Below are 16,233 nucleotides of genomic sequence, written 5' to 3' on the forward strand. Positions count from 1 at the left end.
CCACAGGTACACCTCCAATTGACTCAAATTATGTCAATTAGCCGATCAGAAGCTTCTAAAGCCATGACATAATTTTCTGAAATGTTACAAGCTGTTTAAAGGCACAGTCAACTTAGTGTATGTAAACCTCTGACCCACTGGAATTGTGATACAGTGAATTATAAGTGAAATAATCTGTCTGTAAACAATTGTTGGAAAAATTACTTGTGTCATGCACAAAGTAGATGTCTTAACCGACTTACCAAAACTATAGTTTGTTATCAAGAAATTTGTGGAATGGTTGAAAAACGAGTTTCAATGACTCCAACCTAAATTAATGTAAACTTCCGACTTCAACTGTATGTGACTGATTTTACCTCAGATTTTATTTAAGCTAAAGCCATTGTGTATTCCTGCATCTGTGAAATAAAACCCTGTTTTGTGTGTGTGTGTGTGATTGTGTGGGCGTGTGTAAGTGAGCAGCTGCGTGGGTTTGCGCAGGGCTTTAGCCACCTGGCGCTCTGAGGTGGATGCTAGGGCCTCTTTCGAGTAAAAGTGGAAACAGTGCGTCACACAAGCGCGTACACACACGCAGACAACACGTCAAACTCAGCTTACACAACCTCTGTTTCGATGATACAGATCACACCTTCCTTCCACTTTCCAAGAGAGAAAAGAGGTTTCTGATATGATACAATTTCAAATAAACCCCTCTCTTTCCTCTCGCTCTCTCAATATCTGCCCCCTCTTCACTTTCACAGCTAGTTTCAATTGACCCTCATCCCTCTCTCTGTACACTCTCTCAGCTCACTTTTTCCTTCATTCTCTCCGCCAGTCTTTATCCCCCTCTCTCTTTATTGTATCTCCTCTTTCTAGACTTCATCTCTCTCTGAATCTCTCTCTCAAATACTGTACCCTGGCTCCTTGTTCTCTATTCCTCCCACTCTCTCATGTCACTCTTCCTTCGTCTATCTCTCTCTCTTTTTCTGTTTCTGTGTATCTAATGCAGTGTAAACTAAAGAGGCGCAGCCAGTTGAGGTGTAAGGACAGCGCTATCACCCACTTCCTCTTACCCCCACCCGGTCTTGAGGCCCATCTGCCATCTGTGGTGACACCACATGTCCGTGTATGTTTACAATCGACCACGTGACCAGGAAGGATGGTTCAACCCCAGTCCAGAGATATGCTGGTGAATAAGCTACAGTGCAGGAAACTGCACATACAAACATGTGGCCACTGCACAGTAAAGCAGGGTTGGGGTCAATTCTATTTTAAGTCACACAAATCAAGGTCACTATAGTAACAAATACTGGTATTAATGGACCTAGACAAATCAAATCAGGAGGTAAAATGAAATTCCAATTCCAATATTGTGTATGGAAGAGTTAATAGGAAAATCGGCATTGACATTTCACTTCCCGAATTGACCGAATTCAATTAACTTCGTGAATTGAACCCTGAAGTGCAGTCCAGTGCTAACGTCACAGTCTGTCATAACCATAATAACACAATGACTCGACCCAAAGCTATATGCAACTGCCAGACATAGGTGTTAAAATACTCAGACATTAGCTAATAGTCATCAGTCAGCTCACTACCATTTTTCCCTCCAGGTGTTGTGGGGAACAGCTGTAGTAGATGTGCAGTACTGTAGAGCGAGAGTAGGTTAGAGCCACATCTGTTATGGCAGATGTGGTAACATCTGAGTCATGTCTGGAGGTATTGTGAGTCTAGGGGTGCGTTCCAAATGGCCTATTACCTATGGGTCTTGGTCAAAAGTAGTGCACTATATAGGGAATAGGATCCCATTTTCGACGCAATGTCTTTTGGTTCGTCAGGTCGGCTGAGCTGCTTGCATTTATAATTGCCATCCTCCGATATACTTGCGTGTGTTTATGTACGCATGCATGCGCCCACACACACACACACACACACACACACACACACACACACACACACACACACACACACACACAGTTTTTCTCTTGAGGACTATCCGGATGAGAGACAGAAATGTAGGGAGGGAGAAAGTGATCGAGAAAGAAAAAGAAAGGCAGGGGTTTAGAAGAGGCAGAAGGAGAAAAGTAAAGAGAGGAGGAGGCTGAAAGAGAGAAATAACAAGTAGGAGAGAGAAAGTAAGAGAGAGAGATATATGGAAAAGGTCAGGAGAGGGTGAGGCAGGCAGTCTCTCACTCACACACACACACACACACACACACACACACACACACACACACACACACACACACACACACACACACACACACACACACACACACACACACACACACACACACACAGATGGATGAGTCACCGGAGAGCATTTGGAGAGTGTTTAAGAGGCTCTAATTGCATCTGGTGAGAAAATATAAAAGCTACGTCTTGAACAGAGAGCAAAAAGAAAGAGGGACAGAAAATGGAGAAAGTGAGAGAGAAAGAGATACGGAGCGAGACAGAGAGAAAGAGGGCTTTGGATGGATGCATTATCACTTACAGGTTCAAATAATTACCCTCTCCTTGCTTACGAGGTAGAGTGAAAGGATAGAAAGAAAGATGGAGAATAAACAACATATTCATTAGTTGGGAAGAATGATACACAGTCTAAAAAATAAATAAATAATTCAGTGTATGAAAAAACATGTAAAATGTTGGTGCCATGTTTCATAAAAGATCCCAGAAATGTTCCATATGCACAAAAAAGCTTATTTTTCTCAAATTTGTGCACACATTTGTTTATATCCCTGTTAGTGATAATTTCTCCTTTGCCAAGATATCCACCTGACAGATGTGGCATTTCAAGAAGCTGATTAAACAGCATGATCATTACACAGGTGCACCTTGTACTGGGGACAATAAAAGGCCACTCTAATATGTGAGGGACCGGCTCGATTCGGTCTTATGTATCAACATTTTATTTATTTTTATTTTTTACATTGGATAAAAGTAGAGACTGAAACTGTGCTGCTGGCAACAATTTAACGTTTACTGACACTGGCCATATTCAACGGGTGTTGAGCGTTTGTAAATTCGTTAGTTATTCTGTGCTCTGGCACACTCAGACAAGAGTGCTCTGAAATCGGAGTAGATAGCCAGAGCGAATTTACCAGCTACGTCTATCAACAGATGTCGCAGTGACATCATGAACATTCTATTGAAATGGTCACTTGCATAGTGGAGTCTTTTGTTTAGACATGTAGCTAGCTAGCTAGCAAAACAATGAACCACAATCCCAACTCATAACGTTACTACCCTGCATAAATATGCAGGTGGCTAACCAACCAGGTTCAATGTTAGCTAGCAAGCTAACATTAGGCTATAATTAGCCGTGTAAATGGCTCTGACATATGAATAATATTACTAAAGTACACAGATCATACACATAATGTTAGCTAGTGAGCAAGCCAGCTAACGTTAGCCAGCTCGCTAAAAGTACACTAACTTGAAATTAAAATTACTTTGACAAAATTAGAAACGTGTAATATCTGAAAATGTTGCTAGCTAGACTCTTACCCGTATACATGGATGAACGCTTCTCCCTCTCTGTCATGGATGCCATGGTTGCCCTTAGCTTGAAGATGTAATCCGGAGACAGGTGTTTTATACCAAAGCCTGCATATTTGCAATCAAACGGCAGAATTTTCTCCATCTCCTTAGCTATCATACTCTAATTCCACTGGGCCTTCCACTGATTTCAAAACATGGTCCTCCAGAAGTGGAGAGCAACACTTTTGCAGTTCTACTACATCACATCTTTCATAAAAGCTACATACTGACCAACTCATGTTATAGACAGAAGCGTGCTACACAGCAGACCAATCCAAACTCATCTCTCGGCATATCCAGCCCATCCATTATCTCAGACAATCGTGGCTAGCGGGAACTTTCCTGTCTTTGTCCGTGGCTAAACCAACTACTATACAATTTTATTCGTATTTACAGATGCCGTACAAGTTTGTTATTAAGGCACATGAAAGTTCACATGTTCCACAAGGCATTTCTGCCAAAAAACGTGTTTTGATTTTAAAACAAAGTTCACGTTGAAATGACTCTCCTGTGAAGTAGTGACACGCGACATATGCCTAGTTTCCTTAAACAAGTCACAAATGTGCAGTTTTGTCACACAACAGAATGCTACAGATAAGGGAGCATGCACTTGACATGCTGACTGCAGGAATGTTCGCCAGAGCCGTTGCCAGAGAATTTAACTTCTCTACCATAATCCACATCCAGCTTCTTCACCTGCGGGATCGTTTGAGCATTTCTGTCTGTAATAAAGCCCTTTTGTGGGGGAAAACTTATTCTGATTGGCTGGGCCTGCCTCCCCAGTGGGTGGGACCATGCCCTCCCAGGCCCACCCATGGCTGCACCCCTGCCCAGTCATGTTAAATACATAGATTAGGGCGGCCTAATTTATTTATTTCAATTGACTGATTTCCTTATTTGAGCATTAATGTTGAAATTGTTGCATGTTTATAGTTTTGTTCAGTATATATACAGTAAATATACATATTTACCATATAATATATGATAACAAATATCTTAAAAAAACATTATTTCAGTGACTATGTGACGCAACACCAAGTGTACAGCATGAACAAGCAACAGCACAGTACCTCAACCCTGGAGAGTTATTTCTAAGAATCTGTTTCTCTTTCATCCTTAAGGAAAACCTCCCGAGGAGTCATTTGCGTAGGCCGGGCAGCAGCGAGCTCTGTCACCTGACGATCCAATCGCGTCATTAGCCCCCGGGCCAAACCATTGACACCGCACCCCTTCCGGGGGCTGACATTCACGTAATCTGCTTGTGCTGCTATCACATTAAATTGTCTCTTATTTCTCCACGCAGTGATGCCTATTAGCGCCTTGGCAGAAGGGGTTGATAATCCATGCCAGGGTATATGATATCAGAGGTGGTACGTCAGAGATGGCGCGCGATGCCATCTGGGTTGCCCAGATTGCCCATCTGTGGGCAATGAGGTGGGCGAGAGCCCAATATGACATGCTTTGGAAGTGGTGGTAACTAATAAAAGGGCCCCGACACCAGAGCCGGATGTCCCCGTATGTCTCAACTCCACAGATGTGAGACACCGATGCGGTCCAATAATAGACTGGGGTACTAATGATGATAGAGCTCCGTGGTCTAGTTATTCCCATTGGAGGTGTGGTGCTTTATTTACCTGGAGCTGCCATTCTTTTGGGTGGGGAAGTTTATTAATGAAGTGGTATAATGTACCTTGACAAACACACACGTCACATGCATGCACACACCCAGCTTGCGAAACACACACTCACAGATAAAGACTTATACAGACTCAGCGAGGTAACGCACCCCTTTTACATTTTGAGGGCGATAATATATTGCAGGGAAATCAGTGGCAGCTGCATTTACCGAGGACCACCTCTCAGTTTATGAACACCGACGTGGCAAAACTATAGTTTGTTAACAAGAAATCTGTGGAGTGGTTGGAAAATTAGTTTTAATGACTTCAACCTAAGTGTATGTAAACTTCCGACTTCAACTGTATATTGTATGCGCAAAACATTTGGGAAATTATATTATTTCAAACTAATACAAAGAGATTTTGTTTAACAAGTAATACAAAAATAATTTTAAAAAGGTAGGGGTCAAAATTATTGACACCCCTGTTTTCAATACCTCACATTCAGAGGATAATGGCACAGAACCTTTTTCTAAAATGTTTTATGAGTTGGAAGGATCTACAGAATCCTTCCAGATCCTTGGTATTCTTCATCTGTGCTTATGGACCACAGGTTTTCAATGGGTTTCAATTCTGGAGACAGATGGCCGTTGATTTTGTGGCCAATTAACCATTTCTTTGTGTATTTTCATGTATGCTTGGGGTTATTATCTTGCTGGAAGATCCATTTGTGGACAGGTTTTTGGCAAAAAATATCCTAGTACTGGGTAAAGTGTATGACGCCGTTGACCTTAACAAGGACGCCAGGACCAGTGAAAGCAAAATAGCCACTTTAACATCAAAGATCAACCATCATATTTTACAGTAGGTATGGGGTTCTTTTCTGCTCATGCATTCTCATGTTGATGCCAAACCAACCACTGGTACATGACCAAAGAGTTCTATTTACATGTCAACCAACAAAGGGCTGCCGTTTTAAGGGCTCATAACCAACTGTGCTATTTTGAGTCCGACACGAACTGCTTTGTCGAGACAAGGTCCAAATCCCGTCATCAGCATGAAGAAAAGATGGAGAAAAAAGGAGAGGAGGGCGGGGTGTCTTGTAAGAATTTGACCACGAGTAGGTAAACCCCTACTACCCTCGGTATTATTGGCTGAACAACAACACGAATAATATAGAACTGGCTGGCTTCTCCGTGCAGGACAGAGTAGCTACGTAAATAACTGTGGTGCGAAATGTCTAATATTAAAGAAGTCTCAAGGTATTGCTCACCTGAGGCAGAATACCTCATGATAAGCTGTAGACCACACTATCTACCAAGAGAGTTCTCATCTATATTATTCGTAGCAGTCTATTTACCACCACAAACTGATGCTGGCACTTAGACCACACACAATGAGATGTAGAAGGCCATAAGCAAACAAGAAAATGCTTATCCAGAAACAGCACTCCTAGTGGCCGGGGACTTTAATACAGGAAAACTTCAATTAATTTAACCAAATTTCTACCAGCATGTCACAAGTGCAACCAGAGGGGGAAAAACTCTAGGCCACCTTTATTCCACACACAAAGACGCATACAAAGATCTCCCTCGCCCTCCATTTGGCAAATCTGATCTCTTATAAAACATCCCGCTATGCCCTCAGATGAACCATCAAACAGGCAACGATTGAATCCTACCACACTGGCTCTGACGCTCGTCAGATGTGGCAGGGCTTGAAAACTATTACGGACAACAAAGGGAAACCCAGCCGCGAGCTGCTCAGTGATGCGAGCCTACCAGATGAGCTAAATGCATTTTATGCTCGCTTCGAGGCAAGCAACACTGAAGCATGCGTGAGAGCACCAGCTGTACCGGACGATTTGCAACCTCTCTCTGGCCGAGTCTGTAATACCTACATGTTTCAAACAGACCACCAAATTCCATGTGGCCAAGAAAGCGAAGGTAACCCAATTTGTAAGTCGCTCTGGATAAGAGCGTCTGCTAAATGACTTAAATGTAAATGTTAAATGTAACCTGCCTAAATGATTACCACCCTGTAGCACTCACGTTGGTAGCCATGAAGTGCTTTGAAAGGCTGGTCATGGCTTACATAAACACCATCATGCCAGAAACTCTAGACCCACTCCAATTTCTATTCCACCCCAACAGATCCACTGATGACGCAATCTCCATCTCATTCAAACACTGCCCTTTCCCACCATTGTATTTGGCGCATGTGACAAATCAAATTTGATTTGAAACGGCATTGGCACTTGGATTGGAACTGGTACTTTGGTCAGATGACATGAAAATAGAGCTCTTTGGAAATGCATAGACTAAGGATATAAGAGATCTGGAAGGACTCTGTATGGAGGAATGGTCTAAGATCCCTCCCAATGTGTTCTCCAGCTCATAAAAGATTTTTGAAAAAGGCTCAGTGTCGTTATCCTCGTAAGCGGTGGTATTGAAAGGCATGGGGAAAAAGGCTGTCAATTTTTAGCCCTACTTTTTTGAGTGAAAAAATAAAAAGTTTACTACAAAATCTCTTTCTCTGAACAATTGTATTAGTATAAAATAATATAATTTCATAATTTCTTTGAGCATACCTATGATTTATTTTTAAAAACAATTTTATTTTCATTTTTATCAAGGGTGTCAATCATGTCAGACCCCGTTGTATAAATAGCTAGGTATGTTATTCTGAACAACAAAGACAATCTGGGAAAATAAGATATTGGTGATATGAGGCCTCAGTGTCAATTTCAATAATGTATGAATGAACAGAGGATTGTGCCAGTAAAGCAGGCTTAGTTCTCGATAAATCAGAATCTAAAAGAAATTCCCTGATGACTCACTGTAGGTTGGAACAGAGATTGTCGAGCGTTGGTTCATGACAGACAAAGCAGACAGACGTACCGTTGTTCTCATCGGACAGGCCAACAGACAGAAAGAGGTAGACAGTACGAAGACAGTACATAGATAGACGTCCAGACTGACCGTTGTTCTCATGGGACAGGCGCAGGGCCTGCAGGGAGGTGTCCGGGCTGATCTCCAGCTGGCACACCATTACCTTGGCATGGCTTAAGGCTGGCAGTGCCCGCCGCAGATCCTCGCCACCCAGTAGCAGGTTGGCACCAGCCACGATCACAATGGCATTCTCCCCTGCGGACGTGACACAACCGAAAGTGACCAAATGGAAAGATGATGACGTGGCATGAGGGTCACTGGCCCTCGCTTATGACAGCATAGGTACGTACTGTGTTTTTGTGTGTGTGTCACACACACACACACACACACACACACACACACACACACACACACACACACACACACACACACACACACACACACACACAAACAATACCCATAAAAATAACACAGCTCGTCATTCCAGGTGCATAGTGTTGGAGTACTAAAACACAGTCAGAGATTGGAGCATGTCGAAGGGCCAGTCCAAGGCTAACAGGGGTCTGAGATCCTTGAACCACATTTGCTCAGTGGATTCAGGAAATGAACTGTCATTCAACAATTGTACGTCCTGTCAAATCATCTTTAGAAAGTTAATCCAAAATATAAATTAATTTCCTGGATTGAGTTACAATGACCAAAATGACCATGGAATGTTGTTTTCAACGAGAATCTCAATCAATTGCACCCGTTTATATCACACTGGTTAGTAGGGTTGGGCTTTGTCCTATCCTGATATACACATTCTTATTTTGTCTTACCGGAGTGACATGGGCTGGATAGAAGCAGTCTACTGCGTTTAGGACTGGATAATAATTGCTTTATTTGCCTCATAAAATAATAGAAAAATAAATAATCGTTTGTTCTAACTCTCATAAAGCTGTGATTGAAAAAAGCTTATGCAGAGATCCCTCTGTGTGTCAAAATGCAAGCCGAGATCTCACGCTCAGAGTTGCTTAAAACAAACTTAAGCCTATACAACATTAACCAATTAAAAACAGTTCTGTAGCAATGAGGTTTATGCAGTAGGCTATAGGCACAATATATCGTCACTGCATACTGGCTATCCTTGAGTTGCCCTGCCAATGTTGTTCTTCTCAGACCATTTTGAAATTATATATATAAATGTGGTATTTGATCACACTGGTAATAGATCATTTTAGTATTACAGGTGAGGCACAGCTGAGTGAGCATTGGGGCTGTCCCCGACAAAAAACATCTTGGTTGACCAAAAGTCGTCGGTTCTTTCGACCAATCGATTGGTGTATTTTTTCCATATACAGTGCATTTCAAAAGTATTCAGACCCCTTGGCTTTTTCCACATTTTGTTACGTTACAGCCTTATTCTAAAATTGATTTGCTCATTTCCTCATCAATATACACACAATACCCCATAATGACAAACTGAAAACAGGTTTTTAGAAATGTTTGCAAATTTAGTCAGACCCTTTGCTATGAGACTCAAAATTGAGCTCTGGTGCATCCTGTTTCCATTGATCAACCTTGAGATGTTTCGACATGTAACGAGTGACAAGTCTCTGAATGTCCTTGAGTGGCCCAGCCAGAGCCCGGAATTGAACCTGATCGAAGGAGAGATCTGAAGATAGCTGTGCATTGATGCTCCTCATCCAACCTGACAAAGGTTGAGATAATCTGCAGAGAACAATGGGACAAACTCATTTACATTTACATTACATTTAAGTCATTTAGCAGACGCTCTTATCCAGAGCGACTTACAAATTGGTGCATTCACCTTATGACATCCAGTGGAACAGCCACTTTACAATAGTGCATCTAAATCTTTTAAGGGGGGTGAGAAGGATTACTTTATCCTATCCTAGGTATTCCTTAAAGAGGTGGGGTTTCAGGTGTCTCCGGAAGGTGGTGATTGATTCCGCTGTCCTGGCGTCGTGAGGGAGTTTGTTCTACCATTGGGGGGCCAGAGCAGCGAACAGTTTTGACTGGGCTGAGCGGGAACTGTACTTCCTCAGTGGTAGGGAGGCGAGCAGGCCAGAGGTGGATGAACGCAGTGCCCTTGTTTGGGTGTAAGGCCTGATCAGAGCCTGGAGGTACTGAGGTGCCGTTCCCCTCACAGCTCCGTAGGCAAGCACCATGGTCTTGTAGCGGATGCGAGCTTCAACTGGAAGCCAGTGGAGAGAGCGGAGCAGCGGGGTGACGTGAGAGAACTTGGGAAGGTTGAACACCAGACGGGCTGCGGCGTTCTGGATGAGTTGTAGGGGTTTAATGGCACAGGCAGGGAGCCCAGCCAACAGCGAGTTGCAGTAATCCAGACGGGAGATGACAAGTGCCTGGATTAGGACCTGCGCCGCTTCCTGTGTGAGGCAGGGTCGTACTCTGCGGATGTTGTAGAGCATGAACCTACAGGAACGGGCCACCGCCTTGATGTTAGTTGAGAACGACAGGGTGTTGTCCAGGATCACGCCAAGGTTCTTAGCGCTCTGGGAGGAGGACACAATGGAGTTGTCAACCGTGATGGCGAGATCATGGAACGGGCAGTCCTTCCCCAGGAGGAAGAGCAGCTCCGGGTTCAGCTTGAGGTGGTGATCCGTCATCCACACTGATATGTCTGCCAGACATGCAGAGATGCGATTCGCCACCTGGTCATCAGAAGGGGGAAAGGAGAAGATTAATTGTGTGTCGTCTGCATAGCAATGATAGGAGAGACCATGTGAGGTTATGACAGAGCCAAGTGACTTGGTGTATAGCGAGAATAGGAGAGGGCCTAGAACAGAGCCCTGGGGGACACCAGTGGTGAGAGCGCGTGGTGAGGAGACAGATTCTCGCCACGCCACCTGGTAGGAGCGACCTGTCAGGTAGGACGCAATCCAAGCGTGGGCCGCGCCGGAGATGCCCAACTCGGAGAGGGTGGAGAGGAGGATCTGATGGTTCACAGTATCGAAGGCAGCCGATAGGTCTAGAAGGATGAGAGCAGAGGAGAGAGAGTTAGCTTTAGCAGTGCGGAGCGCCTCCGTAATACAGAGAAGAGCAGTCTCAGTTGAATGACTAGTCTTGAAACCTGACTGATTTGGATCAAGAAGGTCATTCTGAGAGAGATAGCGGGAGAGCTGGCCAAGGACGGCACGTTCAAGAGTTTTGGAGAGAAAAGAAAGAAGGGATACTGGTCTGTAGTTGTTGACATCGGAGGGATCGAGTGTAGGTTTTTTCAGAAGGGGTGCAACTCTCGCTCTCTTGAAGACGGAAGGGACGTAGCCAGCGGTCAGGGATGAGTTGATGAGTGAGGTGAGGTAAGGGAGAAGGTCTCCGGAAATGGTCTGGAGAAGAGAGGAGGGGATAGGGTCAAGCGGGCAGGTTGTTGGGCGGCCGGCCGTCACAAGACGCGAGATTTCATCTGGAGAGAGAGGGGAGAAAGAGGTCAGAGCACAGGGTAGGGCAGTGTGAGCAGAACCAGCGGTGTCGTTTGACTTAGCAAACGAGGATCGGATGTCGTCGACCTTCTTTTCAAAATGGTTGACGAAGTCATCTGCAGAGAGGGAGGAGGGGGGGGAGGATTCAGGAGGGAGGAGAAGGTGGCAAAGAGCTTCCTAGGGTTAGAGGCAGATGCTTGGAATTTAGAGTGGTAGAAAGTGGCTTTAGCAGCAGAGACAGAGGAGGAAAATGTAGAGAGGAGGGAGTGAAAGGATGCCAGGTCCGCAGGGAGGCGAGTTTTCCTCCATTTCCGCTCGGCTGCCCGGAGCCCTGTTCTGTGAGCTCGCAATAAGTCCCCGAATACAGGTGTACCAAGCTTGTAGCGTCATACACAAGAAGACTTGAGCCTGTAATCGCTGCCAAAGGTGCTTCAACCAAGTACTGAGTAAAGGATCTGAATCCTTATATAATGTGATTTTTATACACATGCAAAAATGTCTAAAAAACAGTTTTCGCTTCGTCATTAAAAATAAGGCTGCAACATTTTAGAATCCATTTTCGAATAAGGCTGTAACGTAACAAAATGTGGAAAATGTCAAGGGGTCTCAATACTTTCTGAAGACACTGTATATACACACCCTATGTGTCTTAATACAATCAACTATACTAAACAAAAATATAAACGCAATATGCAACAATTTCAAATATTTTACTGAGTTAAAGTTCATATGCGGAAATCAGTCATTGAAATAAATGAATTAGGCCCTTATCTATAGATTTCCCATGATTGGGCAGGGGTGCAGCCATGGGTGGTCCTGGGAGGGCAATAGGCCCACACACAAGTCAGCCTGGCCCTCCCACTGAGGAGCCAGGCCCAGCCAATCAGAATGAGTTTTCCCCACAAAAGGGCTTTATTTCAGAACAAAAATACTCCTCAGCAACCTGGGGTTCTATTCAAATCTAAATAAAAATTATACAAACCTAAAAAGTAACTTCTATTGCCATTGCCAACTATGTAAAAATAGCCAAAATAAAGCCAACAAATAAAAACATTGCAGCCTGCAGGTAGAAACTATCCTGATAAAAAAAGATATCCTATAAAACACATTGGCTACGCATGGCCTGTCTGCCACGAACTTGAAAGAAGCTTGCACTAACAAACTTGCAACATTGTATAAAATATTCTGTATGCTATTTTGCACAAGGGATAAGCGCTCATCGGGTAGACCAATTTTATGCCATTTCCACTAGATCAGAGCATGACATTTTTCCCTTTCACACCATGGTTATTGAAAGGGAGAGCTGGAAAGATTTTTCAAAAACATTGAGGAACTATTGTCATTCTCAATGGATGAAAAAACAGACTGTTTTACCTTGAGGTGACGAAAACAATACTTTGAGAAGCTCCACAGCTCATTAGTGAAGATGCAGTTAAGCCAATCAGAAATACTATCAGATCCCCAAATGGGCACATTTTCAGTATATACCTACATTTGCGCACAGGCCAGGTAGCATATAGGCCTACTTTTATGCGGAATCGGGTGCATGTCCTTACTCAACATTGACAGCAGTGCTCCAAACAAAAGACTTGGCGATTGACCGGTTGGTGACCACTTGCTTAGTCTATAGACTTTCACTCTTGTTTTAAAAAGCCACAACTTTAGGACAACACCTTGGGTAGGCTAGAATATTTGGGATATAAGCTACTGTTCATAATTTTAACTTGTCTTAAAGCTTTTATGATAGGCCAGTAGGAGGAATGAGGATAGGTTATTGGCCATTTTGTTTTCAACCTCGCTTGGAGGGATTTTCCCGGGCCAGCATGGATATTTTTCTTTCTTAATAAGCTTAAACTTAAATAAACTTGTCATTTGACTTTTCTAAAGACTATTGTTATTGGTTGTTCTCTCTCATTATCAGTCCCCTGGCTAACTTACATTTCAGGCTATTCAAATAACGTTTTGAGATGGAACTCCGTTACATTCATCGTTTAAATCGGGAGAAAGCCATGCATACAAACGATGAAGCGTAGCCTTCAGCCATATACATAAACCATATAGAATGCAGAGAGAAGGGAATATAGACAGTAAAAAAAACAGCTAAACATAAGATAGGTGTCCATTAGGAGTGTCCATTATATATATTTAAAAAATCATGAATATATGTTTAGGCTATAGCCTAATGCATCTGACAGAGAGAGTCAGCAAGAAACAATACTTTCTGACTGGACATTTTGCGCTGCTTTGGTGGAATTCTCTGCATTGTGTGGCCTACATTCCACCTTTGCGTTCTGTATCACATATTTATTGAAATAGGTTATCGTAAATAGGAACAGGCAAATTTGCACTGCAAGACTCCGATCTTTACTACGGGGTGCCAGTCAAGTTCGAATAGGCTAAACCCTTGTGATTCTGGATTAGCTAGCCCATCCACGGTTCTAAGCATACTAACCATTTCTAGCTGAACATCATAGCAGGCCTGGAAGCAGTTACTAATCAAAAGAGGACCATCGTGCCCTCCCAAGTTTGGTTGGTATTGTATAACCAGTGAATCCAGATGAGCAACAAATGTGATGGGTCTGCACTAATGTCGTATAAAGCCCACTTCATTTTTAGTTTTCACTGCATCAGGGAGGCATAAATATTTGTAAATAACAAGTTTCAACAACTGAGACATAAACTGAACAAGTTCCACAGACATGTGACTAACAGAAATGGAATAATGTCCCTAAACAAAGGGGGGCTCAAAATCAAAAGTAACCTGCTGCATTAAGTACTGCAGTACTCCTCCTCATGGACTGCACCAGATTTGCCAGTTCTTGCTTTGAGATGTTACCCCACTCTTCCACCAAGGCACCTGAAAGTTCCCGGACATTTCTCGGGGGAATGGCCCTAGCCCTCACCCTCCGATCCAACAGGTCTCAGACGTGCGCAATGGGATAGAGATCCGGACTCTATGCTGGCCATGGCAGAACACTGACATTCCTGTCTTGCAGGAAATCACGCACAGAACGAGCAGTATGGCTGGTGGTATTGTCATGTTGGAGGGTCATGTCAGGATGAGCCTGCAGGAAGGGTACCACATGAGGGAGGAGGATGTCTTCCTGTAACGCACAACGTTGAGATTGCCTGCAATGACAACAAGCTCAATCTGATGATGCTGTGACACACCGCCCCAGACCATGACGGACCCTCCACCTCCAAATCGATCCCCCTCCAGAGTACACGCCTCGGTGTAACGCTCATTCCTTTGACGATAAACGCAAAACCGACCATCACTGTCTGGTGAGGACCTGCCTTACAACAGGCCTATAAGCCCTCAGTCCAGCCTCACTCAGCCTATTGCGGACAGTCTGAGCACTGATGGAAGGATTGTGCATTCCTGGTGTAACGCGGGCAGTTGTTGATTTAGTGCTGTTTTAGGCATCTCACAGTAAGGACACTGCAATTTATTGCCCTGGCCACATCTGCAGTCCTCATGCCTCCTTGCAGCATGCCTAAGGCACATTCATACAGATGAGCAGGGACCCTGGGTATCTTTCTTTTGGTGTTTTTCAGAGTCAGTAGAAAGGCCTCTTTAGTGTCCTAAGTTTTCATAACTGTGACCTTAATTGCCTACCGTCTGTAAGCTGCTCGTGTCTTAACAACCGTTCCACAGGTACATGTTCATTAATTGTTTATGGTTCATTGAATAAGCATGGGAAACAGTGTTTAAACCCTTTACAATGAAGATCTGTGAAGTTATTTGGATTTTTACGGAATTATCTTTGAAAGAGAGGGTCCTGAAAAAGGGTTTAGAAGATAAAAAACAGTTCAGTACTGGAATTTGTGTTACTTTCGGTACTTCTGTGAAATATGTCTCACGTCTTATACCGATTGAGAGGATCTCGTCTGTATCGTAATTTGTCTGAATCTTTTCAAGGAGGCAATAGTAAGCTAGCCAGGCTACATGCGCTTACAGCTGACATAGGGCGAGACACTTTTGAGAAGCAAGCGATGAGAAAATTATGACATTTGACTTCTTCAAACAAAAACTTAATACCTCCATGCCAGCAACTTGTTGACAAAACTGTCTCCAGAAGCAAACATTGGGAATACTTACTTACTACTAAGCAGATGACGAGGGCCAGTCAACAGAAACAACTAAGCAAAAGGTTTTATAAAGCAGTGCAAGGGAGGTTTAGCTCCAAAACGACAAATTTTACACATGACATTTGCACTGTAACATTCTTCTAGCAACTTAATCTTGGTTACCCGGTAGTAAAATTATGTTGCGTCAATTTGTAATTTCCTGTGGGGGGGTTGTTAATGATCGTGATTACCTTTGCTCGAAGGAAGTGAAGTCTCCTCCTTCGCAAAAGGAAACTCTTAGCCATACCCTTCTCTTCTGTAATTTCACACATGTTTATGTAATGTAAAAATTTCATTTTTGATTTGATACATTTTTACAATATAGCCAATTTTGAGTTTGTGGAATGTAGTGGAAAACGTTTATCATCTGCACCCAGGCTTGAAAATCATTGCACCAATTTAAACACTACCTTCGCCCAACCCTGATTCGTCCAAATAATCAATGACGAAAACCCCAAACCAGGAACTACTGCTACTTGTAATCACATAATCCTACGTGAGCCTTGACAGATACTCACCGTTTCATCTGTCCACGAGAGATTACTAGCAACTCAATTCCAATTATTTTTGAATGACATGAACATATATTTAGCATGACATTCATGTGAGCATTATAATATGACTACA

At 43.3% G+C, this 16,233-nt stretch overlaps 1 protein-coding gene across 5 annotated transcripts in view; it reads right to left on the reverse strand.

The window, feature by feature from the left end:
- rbks (ribokinase) overlaps window positions 1-16,233 on the reverse strand; it is a 76,275-nt gene that overhangs the window by 26,123 nt on the left and 33,919 nt on the right. For 4 of the 5 annotated variants that reach the window (XM_035752762.2, XM_035752766.2, XM_035752767.2 and 1 more), the window contains one exon: window positions 8,120-8,284. The exons of the other annotated variant lie outside the window; for it this stretch is intronic. In XM_035752762.2, the coding sequence (XP_035608655.1) occupies window positions 8,120-8,284 (165 nt within the window). The remainder of the gene's footprint in view (window positions 1-8,119; window positions 8,285-16,233) is intronic. 5 annotated transcript variants of the gene reach the window in all.

This window comes from Oncorhynchus keta, chromosome 35, assembly GCF_023373465.1.
Source record: "Oncorhynchus keta strain PuntledgeMale-10-30-2019 chromosome 35, Oket_V2, whole genome shotgun sequence".
NCBI lineage: Eukaryota > Metazoa > Chordata > Actinopteri > Salmoniformes > Salmonidae > Oncorhynchus > Oncorhynchus keta.